Source organism: Pelodiscus sinensis, chromosome 10 (assembly GCF_049634645.1).
Source record: "Pelodiscus sinensis isolate JC-2024 chromosome 10, ASM4963464v1, whole genome shotgun sequence".
NCBI classification, from domain to species: Eukaryota; Metazoa; Chordata; order Testudines; family Trionychidae; genus Pelodiscus; species Pelodiscus sinensis.
This window is the reverse complement of record NC_134720.1, coordinates 21,474,386-21,493,703: the sequence shown is the minus strand read 5'-3', so window position 1 is coordinate 21,493,703 and position 19,318 is coordinate 21,474,386. Positions and strand designations below refer to the sequence as shown.

At 43.7% G+C, this 19,318-nt stretch overlaps 2 protein-coding genes across 4 annotated transcripts in view; one reads left to right on the top strand and one right to left on the bottom strand.

Moving 5' to 3' along the window:
- The window catches only part of PLS1 (plastin 1), a 91,265-nt gene extending 88,826 nt beyond the window's left edge, over positions 1-2,439 (bottom strand). For both annotated transcript variants that reach the window (XM_006123988.4, XM_006123987.4), the window contains exon 1: positions 1,619-2,439. The gene's annotated coding sequence lies outside the window, so the exon portion shown is untranslated. The remainder of the gene's footprint in view (positions 1-1,618) is intronic.
- A 489-nt stretch (positions 2,440-2,928) lies between these two features.
- ATR (ATR checkpoint kinase) overlaps positions 2,929-19,318 on the top strand; it is a 94,885-nt gene continuing 78,495 nt past the window's right edge. The window contains exons 1-5 of one of the 2 annotated variants that reach the window (XR_012906227.1): positions 2,929-3,248; positions 10,082-10,173; positions 14,801-14,944; positions 16,435-17,324; positions 18,973-19,163. Coding sequence is in view for 1 of the 2 variants with exons in the window: in XM_075937650.1 (XP_075793765.1) it covers positions 3,190-3,248; positions 10,082-10,173; positions 14,801-14,944; positions 16,435-17,324; positions 18,973-19,163 (1,376 nt within the window). In the remaining variant the exon portion in view is untranslated. The remainder of the gene's footprint in view (positions 3,249-10,081; positions 10,174-14,800; positions 14,945-16,434; positions 17,325-18,972; positions 19,164-19,318) is intronic. The other variant, XM_075937650.1, reaches the window with a different exon arrangement.

Here is a 19,318-nt window from a genome sequence, read left to right as displayed (position 1 = left end):
ATGCATTATTGTGATTTCATTGCTGGACTAAGAGGCTTCTAAGGAAAAATACTTATGTAAGCACTTCTGCAGCCTAGTGGTGCTATATGTATCCTATGGCCTGACATAGGAGGGTTATACACCCTCTTTAGGCTTGTGGTTGGAATTTAAAATGTTAATACTCTACCCGCCTTGGTCCTACAATCCCAAAATAGCGAGATTTTGTCAGAAAATTATCAGCAATTAAACTATGCATAATGTTGCTGTTTGAACTGACACTGTGTACAAACTGAACACAAAAGTGCAGACTCAGAAAAACAGTGCTGCATCAGTTCACATTTGGAAGGTTATTTTCACAATCCTAAGGGTTGACAATTTTTTTTTAAATTAAAACTTAAATCTTGCAGAATGTATATGTGAATCAGAAAAATCACCAATTTGATTCTGTTTAATCTGATTTCTGGTCTTTTCATTCCAAAGTTTGATGCCACTTGGCCATCGCCAGTCAAAGTTTAAGGTTTCTAACTGCACACTGGTAATGCCACTTAAAGGTGTTAGTATATATATATTCACATAGCAGTAAATGCTGCAATAAATAATTAAAAATGTAAAGGTTAAACAATTGTGTGCTTGAAAGTCTCCTGAAATATCCCAGTTTCTTCTTATCAAATAGATCTTGAAAGGACAGAATAAGCAGACCAATATTTAAATTTACCTGTATATTTAAATATAATGGGAAGGAAATAGTGTGAATGAAATAAGTTATGAATGAAAAGTGAACTCCCAACAATTTCTTGAAGAGCACTCATTTAAAATGCTTCAGAAACTGGGACATAAGCACATTGATTTCATTTTTTTATCTGTTTTACATACAACATTAATGCTTCAGAATTGGGAAACTGGCCACAGAAACAGAATCCAAAAAAAGGATTTTATTTCAGCCTGTGCTTACATGCATCCCTATAAACAATGCAGGCAAAAGGTTCATAGGCTTGAAAACAAACACAACAAAGACAGTAGCTCCCAATTTGGAAAGCCAAATCAAAACTACAATTTCCCTTTCCCTAGTCTCCTGGCTATTAATATCTGCATTTAGAGACACAGTAAGCTGAAGAACTCCTTTGTTTCCATATCCTGCAGACTGTCTATGTAGGGCAATATATGACTCCTCAGAACTCCATATTCTCCATCATAACCTATTTACTCTATTAAAATATACCTTTATTTTGATGTCTGCTGTGAGAAAGCAGGTTGTCAAGGTGAGAGTGGATGGGTCTCTAGCTTTTAGGTATTTTATTGTTTCATACTTTATGTGTTAAAGTCTGTTTAAAACTACTAACACGTGAATTTAAGAATAACCTGAATACTTTAAATAGATTGGAATATAATCTATTCTAGAATATCTATTCTAGAATATCTTTCCTGCCAAAGAAAGCTTCAGCCGGCTGGCTACAATGAATTGTAAAAAAGCGTAAAGTTGAACAACAGTGCCAGAGATATTCTGGGAACCACATTAAATGCATCTTTGTCAGCAAAGCCAAGGAAACCCCCATTCTCTCTCCCACTCTACCTGCCCGTCCCCTCCAAAAAAAAAAAGTAGAACGGTACAATTGTCACAAGGTATGTGCCAGACCCCTACCTGACGCTGGTCTTGTACCGGCCCCTCCTACTGCTCGGGTTGCAGCGTCTGCGCCAGCCGCGGCTACAATACTTGCTGCGAACTAGAAGACACCTGCTGCCGGGAGCAGTCGAACATCCGCGGGACAGGCAGCTGCCCAGACCAATCCCATTGCGTCCCGGGAGATGGGCTCGGTTCCGAGTGGCGAGCTCCCTCCCGAGGGATGGGCAGGACTCAGTGGCACGGCCCTCTCAAGCTATCAGTGTCCCGTGTCTTTATTAAACAGCGTCGTAGCTGAAGAAACCGGGCCATGGGGTGACACAGGGTCCACGCCCCCATTCAGGGCACTGAGAGAGGAGAAGCGGGCGGGTCCCTCGCTGCGCTGCAGTGGAGATTAGAGAGATGAGCCAACACAGTCCTGGATCAGGGCCCATACTGGTAGGAACTCATAACTCAGAGACCCTTACAGCTGGCATCTCGGTCCCGTTACCGGTGCCTAAAGCCAGCCTTGAATTTTAGGACTTTTCCTCCGTGTTAAATCTCCTGGGGGAGCTCCTCCTATTTAGCGCTGTACTGTGAGTCGGCTGTTCACTGGAAGGATCTTTGCCATGTACTGGGTCCTGCCATGGAGGTAGGGGACTGGACTCGATGACCTCTCCAGGTCCCTTCCAGTCCTAGTATTCTATGATTATGATTCTATGATCTTTTCATAATTAGCCACGATGAGATCTAATGTTAGAGCCAAGTTTACCTCACTCCTCTACCATTACTAGACTCCACAGCTACGGAGGGGAAAAGCTCATGATTGAGAAACATGCTATTGATGATTAGTTCCAAAATCTGGCTTCCGTGATTAATCTCTTGGTTTGTGATCCTTTTCCTTCCCTCTTTTAGTTTTACACACGTGATCCCCGCAAAGTTCATAGGCTGCTGTTGGCAGTGACGAATCTCTCGAGGGCTAATTAAAACCAGGAAACAAACACCCTGAGTTTTAGATCAGGTGAATAAATACGTAATACTTGTAAACAGTATCTGGGTTGAATAGCTTCAAATACCGTTTGCACGGTAGTGGAGTGAATGAAAAGGAAGACTGCCATTGCATTCAGTGTACTTGAGACACTGGCGTGTGGGCATCTCCCTAGCAATAAAATATATCGGTCAGCATGCGGATTTGTGCAATTGCGGTGAATACACTGCCTAGCGAATATGTTATTTCTGCATTACTAAAACCTGAATGTACAACTCCTGGAGTCAGCGCGTTGCTGATCCGTAGCGCATTATCAGCGGGGGGTTAATTACGTAGTCGTTAAAGAGTGTTTCCTCTGCAGCCTTCCTAGCCTGTGCAATGCTATCTTCAGCCGTCTAAAATAAATCGTATTGCTCTTGGCTGAAGTAAAGCTGCGTGCGCGGCGCGTCACAGCAACTGATCAGCCAAGCCAGCCCCTGCCGCGGAGCAAAGGAGGACGCGTTTGCGCTACGCCCTGCTATGAACTGAGGCGTTTTGAGTCCAGCCGGCCACCATCCACAGCTCGCTTTCCCGCCTCTGAGAGGAGTGCGGGGGCCTGCCGCTGAGCCGGGGCTGTTTAACCGCAATGGCCGAGCAGGGCCTGGAGCTGGCCTCTATGATCCCAGCCCTCAGGGAGCTGGGCAGGTAGGTCTGCAGCGGCCCCGCGCCGCTCAGAGCCAGGAGCCTGCGGCAGCTCCGACATGTCTGGGTTGCCCCCCAGCTGGGCTTAGAGCAGAGCGGTAGCTTGACTTCCTCGTGAGCCCTGGCAGCGGGGCGCGCAGGCTGTGGCGGTGGCTTGCACGCGGTGCTAGTAACACAACAAGAAATGGCATTTTACGTGCTGCTCGAAACAACAAAACCCCCTCGCGAGCGTTGGCCTCGTCTGCTCCGTTCGCTTCCAAATGTGCGGAACCTTTTCCAGAGTCTGAGCCGCTGACTGTCTCTGCTGCTGTTTTACTGGTCACGTTGTGGTGTTGAACTCTGCAAAGCTCTTTGCACCACTTGCTTGTTTATAGGCTTATTTGTGATGCTCGCTCACTGCAGTGTCTCAGCACGTGAGAAATGCTAATGGTTTAGTCTCCCAACAATGCTAAGTATTATTCGTACTGTTACAGAGAGGAAAATTAAGATGCAGTGGGGCTAAGTTGTTCTAGGTCACGTGACAAGACAGACAAAGCCAGCTATTTAAACCAGTTCTGCATCCCGGTGCAGTACTGGACAATCCTTGCTTCTCTCATAACTTGTATGTAGGATGCTTATGGAAAATGGTGTCTTGATTTAGTCAAACCTCAGTTTACAGGGTGGCTATGTTCTTGAAAAAACACTGCAAATAAAAACTGTATAAAATGATATCCAAAGTCCATGGGAAATAAGGGCTTAAGTTCCAGGCTCACAGGATGAACTCCCTAACTTATGCAGTGCAGTTTTTATTTTAAAATGTTAAGAAATTTAACCTTGCCATTACTGATTTGAGGATGAACTTGATATGATGAGAACATAACATAAGAATGGCCATAATAGGCAAAAGGTCCGTCAAGCTCAGTTATCCTATCATCTGACTTTAGTCAGTGCCAGGTGCCCAGGAGGAAACAAACAGAATGGATAATCACCAAGTGATCCGTCTCCACTTTTGGCAAATAAAGGCTAGGAATGCCATCCCTGCCCATCCTGGCTAATAGCTATTGATGGACCTGTCTTCCATTAATTTCTCTAGTTCTTTTTTGACCCCTGTAATAGTGTAGCTTCACAACATACTCTGGCAAAAACTTCTACATGTGGACTGTCAATTGTGTGAGGGAAAAAAAATCTTCCTTTTGTTTATTTTAAACTTGCTTCATATTAACTTCATTTGGTGACCCCTACTTTTTGTGTTATGAGAAGTAATAAATAGTGCTTCTTTATTTGCTTTATCAACACCAGTCATGATTTTATAGACCTAAATAATATCCCCCTGTTAATTGTCTCTTCAAAGCTGAAAAATCCCAGTCACATTATGGAGGCTGTTCCCTATTCCAATCACCCTGCTCTCCCTGCCTTGTGTTGCTGCTGGGGAACAGAATAGGGAGCTCACCTCATTCTGCCTGCCACCCTGATGGTGCAACTGGGGAGCACTGTCAGGGCATGGTGGTTTACTTGCTCCCTGGAATGCTGGGTGGATGGAGTCGGGTAAGAATAAGACCTGACCCCACTCTCTGGGCAGATGGAACTGGCAAGTCCTCTTGAACTGAACCTGCTCCCTAGTAGGAAGGCTGGGCAAAATGGCTAAGCCCCTGTGCCCTGATCCTCCTCCCCAGGTAGAGCACCAGGAACGTGCACTGAGTAGGGGAAACCCTCAAACTCACTGCCCACCTGGAGATACTAGGGCTGAAGCAGAGCCAGGGCTGGGGGATGGAGTTGATAACAGCAGACATGAAGAAAATTGGTGATAAGTCAAATTGGTTTTCTTCTGCATATCTTTGTAAACTTCCCTGTAAGGAGCAAGTGCACCCTCAGCTCTCTTGAATTTCAAGCTACGTTCCATATAAGGATGATAAATTTAGATCTAATTTGCATCAACTATTTGTTTAATTGATAAAGGTTCCTCTGCCTTAGAAATGTAGCAAGAGCCTTGCCAATTCTTGCTACTTTTTAAAGGCGGAAGCACCATGGCGAGCATAGCCAGCAGGGGACTCAAGCAATCCCCCACTGACCCCATGCTCCCACCTTGAGCTCCCTCCTGGGGCTCTTATACATTTCAAAAGCAGGGAGCTCAGGACCAGTGGGGGAATGCTTCAGTCCCCAGCTTGCCCCAGGCTCCCCGCAGGCCTTCTGCTGTTGAAATGTAGCAAGACTTTGCTCTTGCTACATTTCAAAGGTGAAAGCGCCGCCAGTTCCTTGCTGCACCCCTGCCTGCCCCTTCTCCCCATGGAGATGGTGCTGGGGGGAACTGGCTTCTAAGCTGGCTACCCCCCAGCACCGGATTTTGCTCCCCACCCTTGCTGCCTCTCTCTGATAGAAGCAGCAAGGAGGGGAAGCAACCAGTCAAATCACTAGTCGACTATCCGATAAGCATTTGCTTATCGGATAGTGGACTAGTTGCTTACATCCCTAATTCCATGTATGGATTCTCAGCAAAAAATAGTCTCGACTTCCTTGGCTAATTGAAAACCTTTATCCAAATTCTTCATTGTCAGTTACAGTTTTGGTGCCACTTGTACCTCCTCACTGTCCTCGTCACTAGTGATTCACTGAATTAGCTCCTGTAGCTCTTTTTTTTTGAGCTTGGTAATGTGGGACTCAAGTAACTCTATTTCTGTTGCTTGGAGTTCATCAAATCCTTCCCCTTCAACATCATGACGCAGCTCTGTGATTTCTCCACGTCATAATGCATTTTTGGGGAAGCCATCCACGAAAATTGTTCACTACCTTTTGTCACAAGGTTTTTCCAACCTCTCTTGATGGTGGAAGACTGTATTTAATCTGGAGACACTTATATTTTTAATACACTGTGCTGTGGTGTAGTCTGCCCAGCAGTAGTCACGGTTAAGCTTGGATCACTGTCCAGAACATCTAGAAGAAGGCAAAAGGTGCAGTGAGTGTAATAAACTTTAAAAATTTCAGTGACACCTTGGGCAAGAAGCTGGAGGAGCAATGTGGTGTTTGGAGGCAGAAAAAATTCTTCCACATTCGAATGTACAACCTGAAGGCTTGCAGAGTGGACCGGAGCATTATCCAGGACTTTAAATGCCAGGCTCTTTGATGCCAGCTAGCATTCTACTTCATGCACAAAATAATTAAAATACCAGCCTATAGGAAGATCCAACGTGACCATGCACACTTGATTAGACCTCCAAAATACTCGGAGCTGATATTTATGTTTGTCTTTGAGTGCATGGCGTTCTAAGGCTGTACCATAAAATCCCTTATTGCATTTCCACAGACGAGAACAGTCAGTCAATTTTTTGCAGCCTTGAGACCTGGAGTAGATTTCTCATCTTTTGAAAGAACCACTCTTTGGCATCCCTTTCCAAAAATAAGCCAGTCTCACTCATCTGTGTTAAAAACTTGCTGCAGCTTGTAATCTTTCTCCTCTATGAGCTTGGCCAGTTTGGGAGGAAACATTGCGGCTGCTTCAAGCTCTGCAGATTTAGCTTGACCAATTTGGCATTATGTAGTCCATATATCCTTTTGAAACTCTCAAACCATTCCTTGTTGACTATAAAAGATTCCTTGGCTATCCTGCTGTACCCAAAAGTTGATACAGCATCCTGTTTTAACTTATCATAGACTATCTTGTCTTTTTTCCCTTATTACTGGCCTATCCAGTGGAATGCTTTCTGGTTTTGGTCCTCAATCCATTCAGCACTTTCAGCCGTTAGGTTGCTTGTAGCAACACTTGCACCAGTTTTTGCATAATTTCTCTTCATTGTATGTACGGTTAACTCATTAAGGCCACACAAGCCCTATCCACAGATGATGAATCTTCACCCTTAGCAAGCCTATACAACGTTTCCACTTTAATATAGAAAGTTAACACTTTTTTTCTGCTTTTTCACGTGTGAGATGTTGCTTTTTGAGCCATTTTTTTTCCATTTCCTCTTTGAGCTCATAGGAAACACTTATTAAGAGCGATAAATAGCAGGTAAATGCAAGAGGACAACATGATGTTATAAAACAATATCCAATCACACACAGAGAGCAGTATGATGGAGACTAGCTAATTCTAGACACAGCTACCCATTCTCCAGATACTTAATGATGCCCTGTTCCCCTCCCCCCAGCCGCCTGCCTCTTTTTTTTTTCTCTTCCCCTCTCCTATTTATTTCCAGTTTTCATATCCCCTGCTCATAACTCAGGTCATCTGAAGAAGTGGGCTGTGCCCACAAAAGCTCATACCACCATCTACATGTTTTGTTAGTCTGTGAAGTGCTACCAGACCATTTATTAATTTATCATGCATAACTGAAACCATGCAAAAAACCCTACATTTGAATTACAGGTTTCTGTCATTGTATACATCTCAGCTTGTTGCATGAGTGCAAAAGTTGAAATTAGGCCTTGTCTATATTACAAGTTAATGGTGGCAAGGCATGGAGTGAATTCAGAGAGCTCATAGGCTTACCACACATAAGCTTTCTGCTGCTGCACAGTATAAATCTTGAGAGATTCAGCTTAATATACTGTGCATGTTTGTTAGGCTTTTACTGTGAAGTAGCAGCATCCACATTGTGATTTGATGCTTGGCAAGCTAGTGTGCTGTTGTTTCACACCTTGACTTGCCCACTGACTATTTGAATGGATAAGCACTTAGCTGAATACTTGGTATCACTATATCCTGTGCATTAAGGGTGTTAAGGACTAATTGACTATCCAATAAGCAAATGCTTATCAGATAGTTGACCCCCCTCCCCTGCCTCTATCAGATAGAGGCAGCAAAGGGTGGAGGGAAGAAGGGGTACTTCAAAGTGGCACCTCTGCACAGCTGAGCTGGGGATCAGCTGTGCGGGGCTGCCGCTTTGAAACCCCATGGCAGCATTTCAAAGGGGCAGCCACTGCACAGCTGATCCATGGCTCAGCTGTGTGGCGCTGCCCATTTAAAACGCTGAAGCTCCTTGGAGCCCCGGGTCAGCTGGGGAAATGCTGCTCGGAACTTGGGATCAGCTGTGGAATCCCCAGCTGATCCTGGGTTCCACTGAAATGCCATGCGGAGGTGGCATTTCAAAGGGGCAGCTGCCACACAACTGATCCCGGGCTCAGCTGTGCAGCGCTGCCCCTTTGAAATGCTGAGGTGGCGTTTTAAACAGGCAGCGCTGTGGAGCCTGGAGTCAGCTGGGGACTCCCCAGCTGATCCTGGACTCTGCACAGCATTTCAGCAGAACCTGGGATCAGCTGGGGAGTCCCCAGCTTACTCCGGGTTCTGGGGAGGTGCTGCACGGAACCTGGGGTCAGTTGGGGAGTCCCCCGCTGACCTCAGGTTCCATGGCTTTGAAATGCACAATAGCCCCCACTGGGGACTCTTGTACATTTCAAAGCAGGTACACCTGCATGCAGCCCAGAGTCAGCGGGACTTTCTCATGCAGCCCAGAGTCAGCAGGAGTTCCCATAGGGGTCTCTTGTACATTTCAGAGGAGGAATAAGGAGGTGCCTATCGACTGGTAAACTGCAATTCAGTTAACTGAAATTTAACATCCTTACTGTGCACAGTCAGTTGAACAGCTTCAGTAATTCCTGTTATGAAACGGTAGCTTTAACTTTTTTCTGCTATTTAACTTCTCTGTAGATGCTGTCAACATTTAGTGTAAATCAGCCCATCTCCACATGACTATAAATATTCTCATGAACTAGAGGCAGGTTGAAAATAAATCAAAATACTTTTTCAGCAAAAATTTAGTACTTTGTAAAACCTAGTACTTTAAAAACTATGATTCAGTTGTTTGGATTGGTTATATAGTGGTCAGCAAAAAAGAAAATAAAAAGTTTTTCTAATTTTAAAGACTTATAGAGGGACCCAATTCCAAATTCATTGTATAATATTTATTGCTCAGACATTTTACATAACTGCTCTTCTTAGTTTAAGACAGGGGTAGGCAATATTTTTTGACGGGAGGGGACACTCCAAGATTTTGGAAAGTGATCAAGGGCTGCTCTCTTCCATGATATTAATGGAGTAGACATAGGGTCTGGGATGAAGGTTGTTTGCAGAAGGGCGCTTGGAGTAAGGGATTGGGATACAGGAGGGAGATTAGAGTCTGGGAGGGAGTTTGGGTGAAGTAGATGGTTGTGACCTAAGGCAGGTGACTGGTGTGCAGGGGTTTGGGATGTAACCTAAGTTAGAAAGGAATTGTGATTTGAGGCATGAGATTGGGATGCCAGATCTTGGAGGGGGTATGGCTGCAGTGGGGGCGGGGCGCAGAGGGTTTGGGTATGTTGAGTGGGAGAGTAAAGGGTTGGGGTATGGAGGGGTTGGGGTGCCAGAGGCAGGTTGTGGCCAGGAGACTTACCAGCCAGCAGCCGTGCCAGCCTGCCTGCCTGCGTGCAGGGCTAAGGCTTGTAGAGCTTAAAACGTTTCCCAGCCAGCCTGCCTGCTTGCCTGGCCATGTGCTTCAGTGAATAATTGAGCTGAGGACAGGGGACGTGGTTCTTTTTGGCTGCCTGTTATTCAAACAAGCAGCTCCCATTAGCTGATTTCTGACCAGAAATCAGCCAATGGGATTGTGCTGGAGATTGGGGGCACCTTGTGAAGTTTCCTCCCTCCCCATCAGTTTTGAAACAGAGCCCAGCAGCTGTGTTTCTGTATGGTGCGTAGGGCTGTGGGGCAAGCAGGGAAGCCTGCCTGAGGTTCCTTGGTGCCTCCGCGGGCTGGAACTGGTGGCTTGGTGGGCCGGATCTGACACACAGGCCATATTTTGCTCAGACCTGTTTTAAGATGAAAAGATATTCAGGTGGTAATATACATTTTATAACTATAGCTATTTATCGCTCTTTGTTTTTAATTTCAGTGCTAGTCCAGAGGAATATAATACTGTTGTGCAAAAACCGAGACAAATTCTTTGCCAGTTCATTGACAGAATACTTACAGATGTAGATGTTGGTAAGTAAAGCGGGTTTTTAGTGGCATATCCTTTTCTTTCAAATATAGTAGAACCCAATAGAACCCTTTTAATCTGCATTTTGTACATTCTCATCAAAAACTTCTCATAGACTTCCTCTCATTTCAACACAGATTTAGTAATACAATAAGGTTTTGTGTTGCTTATTTATAAAATATATAACAAAGTACTTATTAACATAATATAAAAAGTATATTTAAACCTAAACTATAATTGTCAGAATAAATGATGCATTACAAATAAAGGTTTCTGCATTGTAAAATGTAGTTTTGAAGTCGAAATCCTGCAAATCCTGACTTGTGGATCCTACCAAATTCATGGTCCATTTTAGTCAATTTCATGGTTAGAGGGTTTTAAAATTGGTCAGTTTCATAATTTCAGATGTTTACATCTGAAATGTCATGGTGTTGTAACTGTGGAAGTCGTGATCCAAAATGAGATTGTGGAGGGTTGCAAAGTTGTTGTGGAGTTGTTCCCAAGATTGCCACCTCACTTCTATGCTGCTGAGGCTGCAGCCTTTATATTTCCTGTACTTATAGGAGGTTTCCACAGAAGGATGTGGATAGGAGCTCCCCCCAGCTGCTAGGAGCACCCACCCAGGGGCTCCTGTCTGCTGGTCTAGGCCACTGACAGATTAAGTCAAGGTCCCCAGTCAGTTTGGGGGCTCCCGGAGAAATCGGTGACCCAGTGCCAGAAGACACCCCAGGGTGGATGCCCTAACTGGGTTATCCCAAATCTCAGCAAGAGAGGAAGACACTCTGATTACAGCTGCCCAGAGCCTCAGATGCAACCCCATGGCTGAAGCCTTGATCCCAGGCAGTCTTGAGCCTGGATTGCCTCAGCCTTGGGTAAGGGGTAGCAGGAACACAAATTCTTAGCCCTGGCCAGAGCCACTGGGGAAAGAAGCCCAGAATGTGTCATGGGTCATGGCTGGAGTGGCTACAGTGGGACAGAAGCCCTAGTTCTTGGTTGGACTGTTGTGGTGTCCCCTGAACTCCAGCTGTAGCAACAAATAACAAAAGTCCAAAGCCTGGGCCCCCTTGGATAGGGGTGGGGGAGAAGCCCATCCCCAAACCCTAGTTGGAGCTAGGATGCCTCATCTGCAGCCGACAGGAGCAAAAGCCCCTAGCTCCAGGAGCTGCCAGGAGAGGAAGCCCCAAGCTTGGTGCCCCGAGCTGTGGCACGAGATGCCAGGTGGGACGTAGAGGACAAGAGCCTGGGTTGCTCTAGCTGTAAACAATGGGAGCAGACGCCCCCAGCCCAGCAGGAGCCTCTGGAGGGAAAGCCCCAAGCTTGGTGCCCAAAGGTGTTTGGAGCTGGAGACAACTGTCGCTTCCCAGTATGTCCAGACTAGCATCTAGAAGCCCTGGATTAGCACCTAGGAGCTCCCAACAAAAAGGGAGAGCAGATTTCACAGGGAAAGGCTGATTTCATGGTCTGTGATATGTTCTTTACAGCTGTTATGTTTGTAGGGCCCTACAGATCATGAATACTCACATAAAAAGGATTTGCAGGATTGAGTTCGTATGTGGATATTTGTAGTTTAGTTTTTAATTTTAGAATGCTGTTATCTGTATTATTTTAATATTAATTCATAGTAGGGCTGCTACTTTTATTCAAAGGGTAGGAATAAATGGTATATTTTCAGAATGGAGAGGGGTAACTAGTGGTGTCCCCCAATGGTCAGTCCTGAGACCAATCCTTTTCAACTTATTCATAAATAATCTGGAGAAAGAGGTAAGCAGTAAGGTGGTAAAGTTTGCGAATGATACAAAACTGTTTAGGATAGTCAAGACAGAAGCAGACTGTGAGGGACTCCAAAAAGATCTCACCAAACTGAGCGATTGGGCAGCAAAATGGCAAATGAAATTTAATGTGCATTACTTTACACTTATCCACATCGGGAAAAATAACCCCAACTATACGTACAGTATGAAGAGGGCTAATTTGGCTACGACAAATCAAGAAAGAGATCTTGGAGTTATTGTGGACAGTTCTCTGAAAACTTCCACACAGTGTGCAGTGGCGGTCAAAAAGGCAAATAAGATGCTAGGAATTATTAAGAAAGGGGGATAGAAAATAAGACACAGAATATGTTACTGCCCCTATATAAAACTATGGTACGCCCACATCTTGAATACTGTGTACAGATGTGGTCTCCTCACCTCAAAAAAGATATTTTGGCCTTGGAAAGGGTTCAGAAAAGGGCAACTAAAAAGATTAGGGGTTTGGAACAGGTCCCATATGAGGAGAGGTTAAAGAGACTGGGACTTTTCAGTTTAGAAAAGAGGAGACTGAGGGGGGATATGATAAAGGTATATAAAATCATGAGTGGTGTGGAGAGGGTGGATAAAGAAAAGTTATTTATTGGTTCCCATAATAGAAGAACTAGAGGACACCAAATAAAATTAATGGGTAGCAGGTTTAAAACGAATAAAAGAAAGTTCTTCTTCACACAGCGTGTAGTCAACCTGTAGAACTCCTTGCCAGAGGAGGCTGTGAAGGCTAGGACTATAACAGAGTTTAGAGAGAAGCTAGATAATTTCCTGGAGGGTAGGTCCATAAAAGGCTATTAGCCAGAGGATAGAATTGGTGTCCCTGGCCTCTGTTTGTCAGAGGCTGGAGAGGGATGGCAGGAGACAAATCACTTGATCATTGTCTTCGGTCCACCCTCTCTGGGGCACCTGGTGCTGGCCACTGTCGGCAGACAGGCTACTGGGCTAGATGGACCTTTGGTCTGACCCAGTACGGCCATTCTTAGATTCTTATGTTCTTACTTATTAGTGTGAATTAACAGAATATCAGGGAAACAATCTCATCCAGTAATTTAGAAATGGCTCTTTGCTTAATAAACTGGTTTGGTATTTCTTGAGGCACATGAGGTGATTGAGGTCTTTTATTGTATCTCCCTATTTTTTTATTAATACTTAAAAAAAAAATCTGCTCTGAATGTTGCTTCTGAATACATGGAAATTATCACATAAATCCTTTGCAAAAGCGACCAGGAGTCCTGTGGCATCTTATAGACTAACAGATATATTGGAGCATAAGCTTTCGTGGGCAAAGACCCTCTTCGTCAGATGCATGTGACGAAGTGGGTCTTTGCCCACGAAAGCTTATGCTCCAATACACCTGTTAGTCTATAAGGTGCCACAGGTGCAGATCCAGACTAACACGGCTACCCCTCTGATATATAAATCTTTTGGTAACTTAATTGCTGTCTGATCCAAGAATATAGTGTAAATAACTTCTCTCCTGTTTTTTTTTCTATAAATTATGAGGCTTTATAAAAATCTGAACTGGTGTAATGATGGTGTTAGAGCAGGGGTTTCAGACTTGTGGCCTGCAGGCAATCCCTGTCCAGAACAGTTGTGCAATCTGGCCAGGAGTCCTGGTTGGTGGGCGCTCTGTTCCCATCTACCCAAACCCCGCCACTTCCTGTCATTGTCCCGCCCTGCCCTCCCATGGCACCCTGGCATGGGACGTAGCCTCAGGGATCACTAGAAGGGAGAGGGCCTGGCATGGAGGGGCAGCACTGGTCGGGTGTCCCTGCACTTCCTCATTCTGCAAGGCTCCGCTGCTGCCACGCCAGGTCTCCCCCTCCACCCTGTTAATCCCTCAAGGGATGGAGTGTTATGGTAGTGGGAGGGTAGGATGATGTGGGATTGGGGGAAGGGAATGGACAACCCCGGTCCACTGGGATTCCCAGGCTGGATTACACGATTGCTCTCGCTGGAGATAGCCTGTGGACCTTGAATATAAGATTTGTGGGCTAGAGTTTTTTGGTTGATTGTGCAAGAAAACTATGGGATAATCTAGGATTTCATACTTATTTCATTACATATATTAGATACAACAGGCTGTGAGGGTGGCGAGAGGTGCCTGACATTTCTTTCATTTTTGGAATAATTTTTACCATGTTTTCTACTTGGATTTCTTTAACTTTCCTCCTGGTGGGGTTGGGGAAAACAGCAGATCTTCATTTAAGATAAATACATTGTTTATATATATGAATTTTTCATATATGTTAATGTGACATTCTGTAGATTACAGTATTTACAGTTGAGAAAATGTATATTGTGAGCATATAATAATGATATATTCTCTTGATTTATAACTACACAAAATCCATATTGTGTTGCATGACAGTAGTTTCCATAGTGCAGGGATTCTTAAACTTCATTGAACTATAACCCACTTCTGACAATGAAAATTATTATACAACCTTAGGAGGGAATAGGGTACAGAGCCTGTGCATTCCTGACCACTGCTGCCCCAGTTGCCGGGACCAAAGCCCAAGCCCCACTGCTTCTGGTGGCAGGTGGGGCAAGTCAAAGGACTGCAACCCCATCTAAGGACCTGCCACCCTGGGCTGAAACTCAAATGTTTCCACTTCAGCCCTGGACAGTGGGGCTCAGTCTTTAGGTTTGGTCCTAGGCCCCAGCAAGTTTAAGTCAGCCTTGGTGACCCCATTAAAACAGAGTTGCAACCCACTTTGTGTCCTGACCCACAGTTTGAGAACCCCTGCCATAATGGAAATGTTTTCTTTCCTTTAAGTTTGAAGTTACTAAGGTGCAGTTGTAATGTGAATATTTATCTTCTTTTCAGTTGCTTTGGAACTTGTCAAGAAAACTGATTCTCAGCCAAGTTCTGTGATGCTTCTTGATTTTATTCAACACATCATGAAATCTTCCCCCCTTATGTTTGTAAATGTGAGTGAAAATCATCAGGAAACTGAGTGTAGTTGCATTGGTGAGTTTGCTGATACACTTTGGGTGAATTTAAGCATGTAAATAACCTATTAAATTTCAATACAGTATTATACCCAGAAGATAACACAAAAATCTGCTTTCCAATTTTTGCTCTTTCACAGGTTTGTTTTGCATGTTGTAAATTAAACAGATATTTGATAGCTTATTATAACTGTCAGGGCTCGACAAATCCGCTTATCTACTCGCTCGTGGCGAGTAGATTTCAGCCGGTCGCCCCGTTCACCGGCGGTGTGCACATGCACAGTGTGGGGCTGGCGAGTGGTTTTTGCCGCAGTTTATCGAGCCCTGATAACTATGTGATGCATTTGAATTCTGCACATATGGCTTGAATAACACATATCCAAAGCCAGAATTTGACCCTCTTATTCATCCCTGTTGTTTGTCCATAGAAACACTGGTCAGCTCCTATCTGGGAGTGTTAATTTTCTGTGTTTTGATAAGCACACTAAGAGGTGGCATGCCAAAGAGACAGAAGAAGAATCTTTAGCTGTTGGGAGCATATATTGAGTAGGGACGTAAACGTGTATCCAAGTACACAGTTAACCGATGAGCCTGGGCTCTTTGGTTAACCCTCTTGGTTACACACAACTTTCAGCTCCCTTCCCCCACTGCCTCTGTATCAGAAGCAGTGGTGGGGGAGAGACAGGAGCCAGTACACATGGGGAGTCAGCTTTTAAGTTGGTTCCCTGCATGTGCCAGCACCTCCAAAGCTGCCTGCCCTCCTTCCCACACAGAGACAGCAGCACAGGGTGTGTGAGGGGAAATGAGAGCTGGTGCTCGCAGGAAGCCAGTGCTCCCACCTTCCTCCTATGTAAAATTTCAGCGGGTACATGTTTACACAAATAAATACATTTTAACAACCTTAGTATTGAGGCAGATGTCTTGGCCCAAAATCAGTTCTTGCAGTTGTGATTCAGTTTCTCTTTCTGAATCCTTCTCAGAGAAAGCCCCATTCCTGGAAGAAAAAGAGACCGTATGTGGTTACAACAGAGCTTAAGGGATGGAAATTTTCTTACATGAAATCAAGAACAGCTCTGTGTTGCAGGGCAGGCTAGTTGCTGAAAACTGGTGGGCTGTCAGGGTAATGAGCTACATGCCTAAGAAGCAGGGACCACTTAGAGTAGCCATAGTGAAGGAAAGAACCTGTTGGAATAGGCTATTGGCCATGGGCTTTGTCGTGAGATGGATGTTTTGGACAAGTGTCCTTGTTATTCTGGCCTTTCCTGTCTATAATTTACTGTTGCCAGTTATACTCATATCATCGTTGGTAGGGTGTGAGGATTAGGTATAGTAGTTAGTGAAACATTATTTTAATAGGTGTCTCTAAATGGTAAATGTTTTAGCATAAGCTTTGTAGGGTTGTCAACTCTCTCAGACAATGTTGCTGCAAATGGCACCCAATCGGTAAAACTGGCAACACTCCATATGAATCACAAAAATTCCTTTCTTTGTGTTTCTTTTTCCACTTAGAATTTAGTAATTGGATTATAACAAGGCTTCTACGAATTGCTGCAGCTCCAAACTGTCACACATTACACAAGAATATTTGTGATGTTATCTGCTCTCTCCTGTTTCTTTTTAAAGCGAAAAGCTACACTGTTTTTGAAGTGCTGACAAAAGATATACTGCAACTTTTCCAAGATCTGATTTTTTTGCATGAAAGAAATATACAGCGACAACCTCAGAAGAACTTGGTAGTCTGGCCAGTGGTGGTAAACAGGTTTTTAAGTAAGACAAATGAAAATCTAGGTTATTTAAGCTCAGCCACATTACAGTTGATGGACATGCATGATGTGGAATACTTGGAAATTACATTAATGACTATTCTGATTGACATTGTTTCTGATGTGTTTTTTGCGAGAGAGGACCTTATTCTGTGGGGGATAGGCTGTTCCCTGTTGGAGTATGGTAGACCAAAAAATAAAGTTTTAGCCTTGAATCTTTTAATAAAATTGATCCAGTTAGGAGGGCCTCCAGAACAGCCTGCCAGCATTTTCTTCACAGTCTTTTTTGGAATCTTACAGTCACTACTTGAAATGGATGTTGGAAAATTAGAACTCTTTGGAGAACCACTGTTACTCTTGGTGAGGACGTTATTTCCTTTTGAAGCAGATTCTTATGTAAATATTGAATCTGTCTACTTAAATATGCTGTTAGAGAAACTTCGAGTTCTCTTTGCAGCTGATGTGCTTAGACTTCTTCAGTCGGACAAGTTGAAAGCTGCTTTGTGTCACATACTTCAATACTTTCTGAAGTTTGTTCCAGCTGGATATGAATCTGCTTTACAAGTAAGAAAGGCCCATATCTGTGCCATATGTGGAATTTTTGTTGATACATTTGGAAGTCAAGAAGAACAAGAGGTAGGTTAATCTGAAAAAAAATATTGTTTTTCTCATCCATCTATGTAAAAAAGAATACCTAGAAATGCTTTATGGTAGATTATTGGGTTACAGTTAAAGCATGTCCTTCCTTCTGTGTCTGTAATTACATTCTACACATAATGTCTAGATTCAGGCCCTGGTTCTGCAATATGATGTGTGTAGGTCAGGGCTGGGCAATAATTTGTGAAGAGGGACCACTTCACAAATTTGTGAATTACTTGTGTGTATTACTTGAAGTATAAATTTGTGAAGTGGTCCTGGGTTGCCTGGAAGGGGCAGGACCATGAAACTTCCCATGTTCCCCTGCCCACAGACCCTGATTGGCCTGGAGTTGGGGGAGTGGATGAAATCTTTTGTCCCCCACCTACTCTTGAAGGGGCTCATAGCGCCTAGAAGAACTGCCAGCTATTTAAAACAGCTGACAGTTTCCTCTGGTGCCATGCGCCCCTGGCTGGGGGGAAGAGACTTCACATGCCCCCACTTCCCCAGGTCTCAATTGGCCTGGGCGCAGGGGAGCGGTGGACGGCTGCAGGCCAGATCAATTGGCTTGGCAGGCTGGATCCAGCCTGCAGAGGCAGTCTTGCCCACCCCAGGTGTAGGTGAACCTTTATGCTTGCCTGGAGCTGCATGAAGCCAGTAGAACTCCATGCAGGTAGCATCTTGCCCGCACACATCATAATGTAGAGCTGAGGTTCAAGGTTGTCCCTGCCCTGAAGAATGTACAATGTACCTCTACTTCTATTTTAAAGTACATATCCCATTTTTGGAGTTCTATTAAAAAAAATAGGTTGCTTTTAATGAATGCAGATTGGCCATCTTTACTTACATGCAAAAGATTAAGAATTAGATAATGTTTCTTCCAGCCAAGATGCTATTGATGTGTTTGTATGGTGGCTGTGGAAATCTTATGGAACTTATTAAAAAATTCTTTTAACAATTTGGGAGAGGCTACAGATGTGAATGTGGTTGAAAAGCTTATTATAGGGCAGGAGAAGAGTGTATTGGAGCAAATTACAATTTCATAAAATACTGGTAAAATTAGCTGACTAGATAAAGACCTCCTCAATAGTTAGTATGAGCACTATGGCCAGCAAGCAGGAAACCCATGCTGAATTTTCTAGACCTTTCTGCAGTTTGGTTTCTAAACCTAACTAAAGTACAAAAAAAAAGTGGTAGGGAAGTAACATGTTTGCCTGATGTTTATTGTATAGGTAAAATAAGGAAATAAAATGGACTGAATGGATAATCCTAACTGACTAAATAATGTGAATGAAAGAGAACTAGCAATATCAATCCTCTCTCAGAACATAGTACAGAAAGCTGCATTGAGATATGAAAGCTTTTGACACATAACTGAGAGACCCGTAAGCACTTATTCACATAAGTAATTCTGTGTGGTTTTAGAGTTCAGTGGGATTACTCCCCAAAAGTAGATATTCCATGTGCATAATGTTTGTGGAATCATATTCTTATAAAATATTTTTTCCATTTTCTGGAGCTGACAATGTTGTGAAACATTTTTCCTTTGCTATGCATGAAATATTGCCACGATCCTATCTGACTTGACAAAACAAAAATCAGCTTACATAATACTGCTTTTGTGTGTTTCATATTTGGTTTTTTGTAGTATCTGGTGAGTCCACTTTATGCAGCATTAAAAACAGAAGGGCTGGAAATCATTCAGGAACTTCAGTGTCGGAACCAGCTGGACACTTCTGATACAGATGGATGGAGCAGCAGTAGTGATGAAATTCCAGAAAAAAGGCAACGACTAAGTCTGTCAATGAAACATCCAAAGAAATCACCTGTGCCAGCAGTGTATGATATTTATTCAGTAATTATTTTTATAGCATTTTGGCTAGATCTTGCCCGTTAACTGGATGGTGAATTAGATACATTCAAGATATTTCTTTTCAGCATTCCACAGCATTCCTGCATTGCATCTATTTTTTAAATTTTATTTTTCAAAGTAT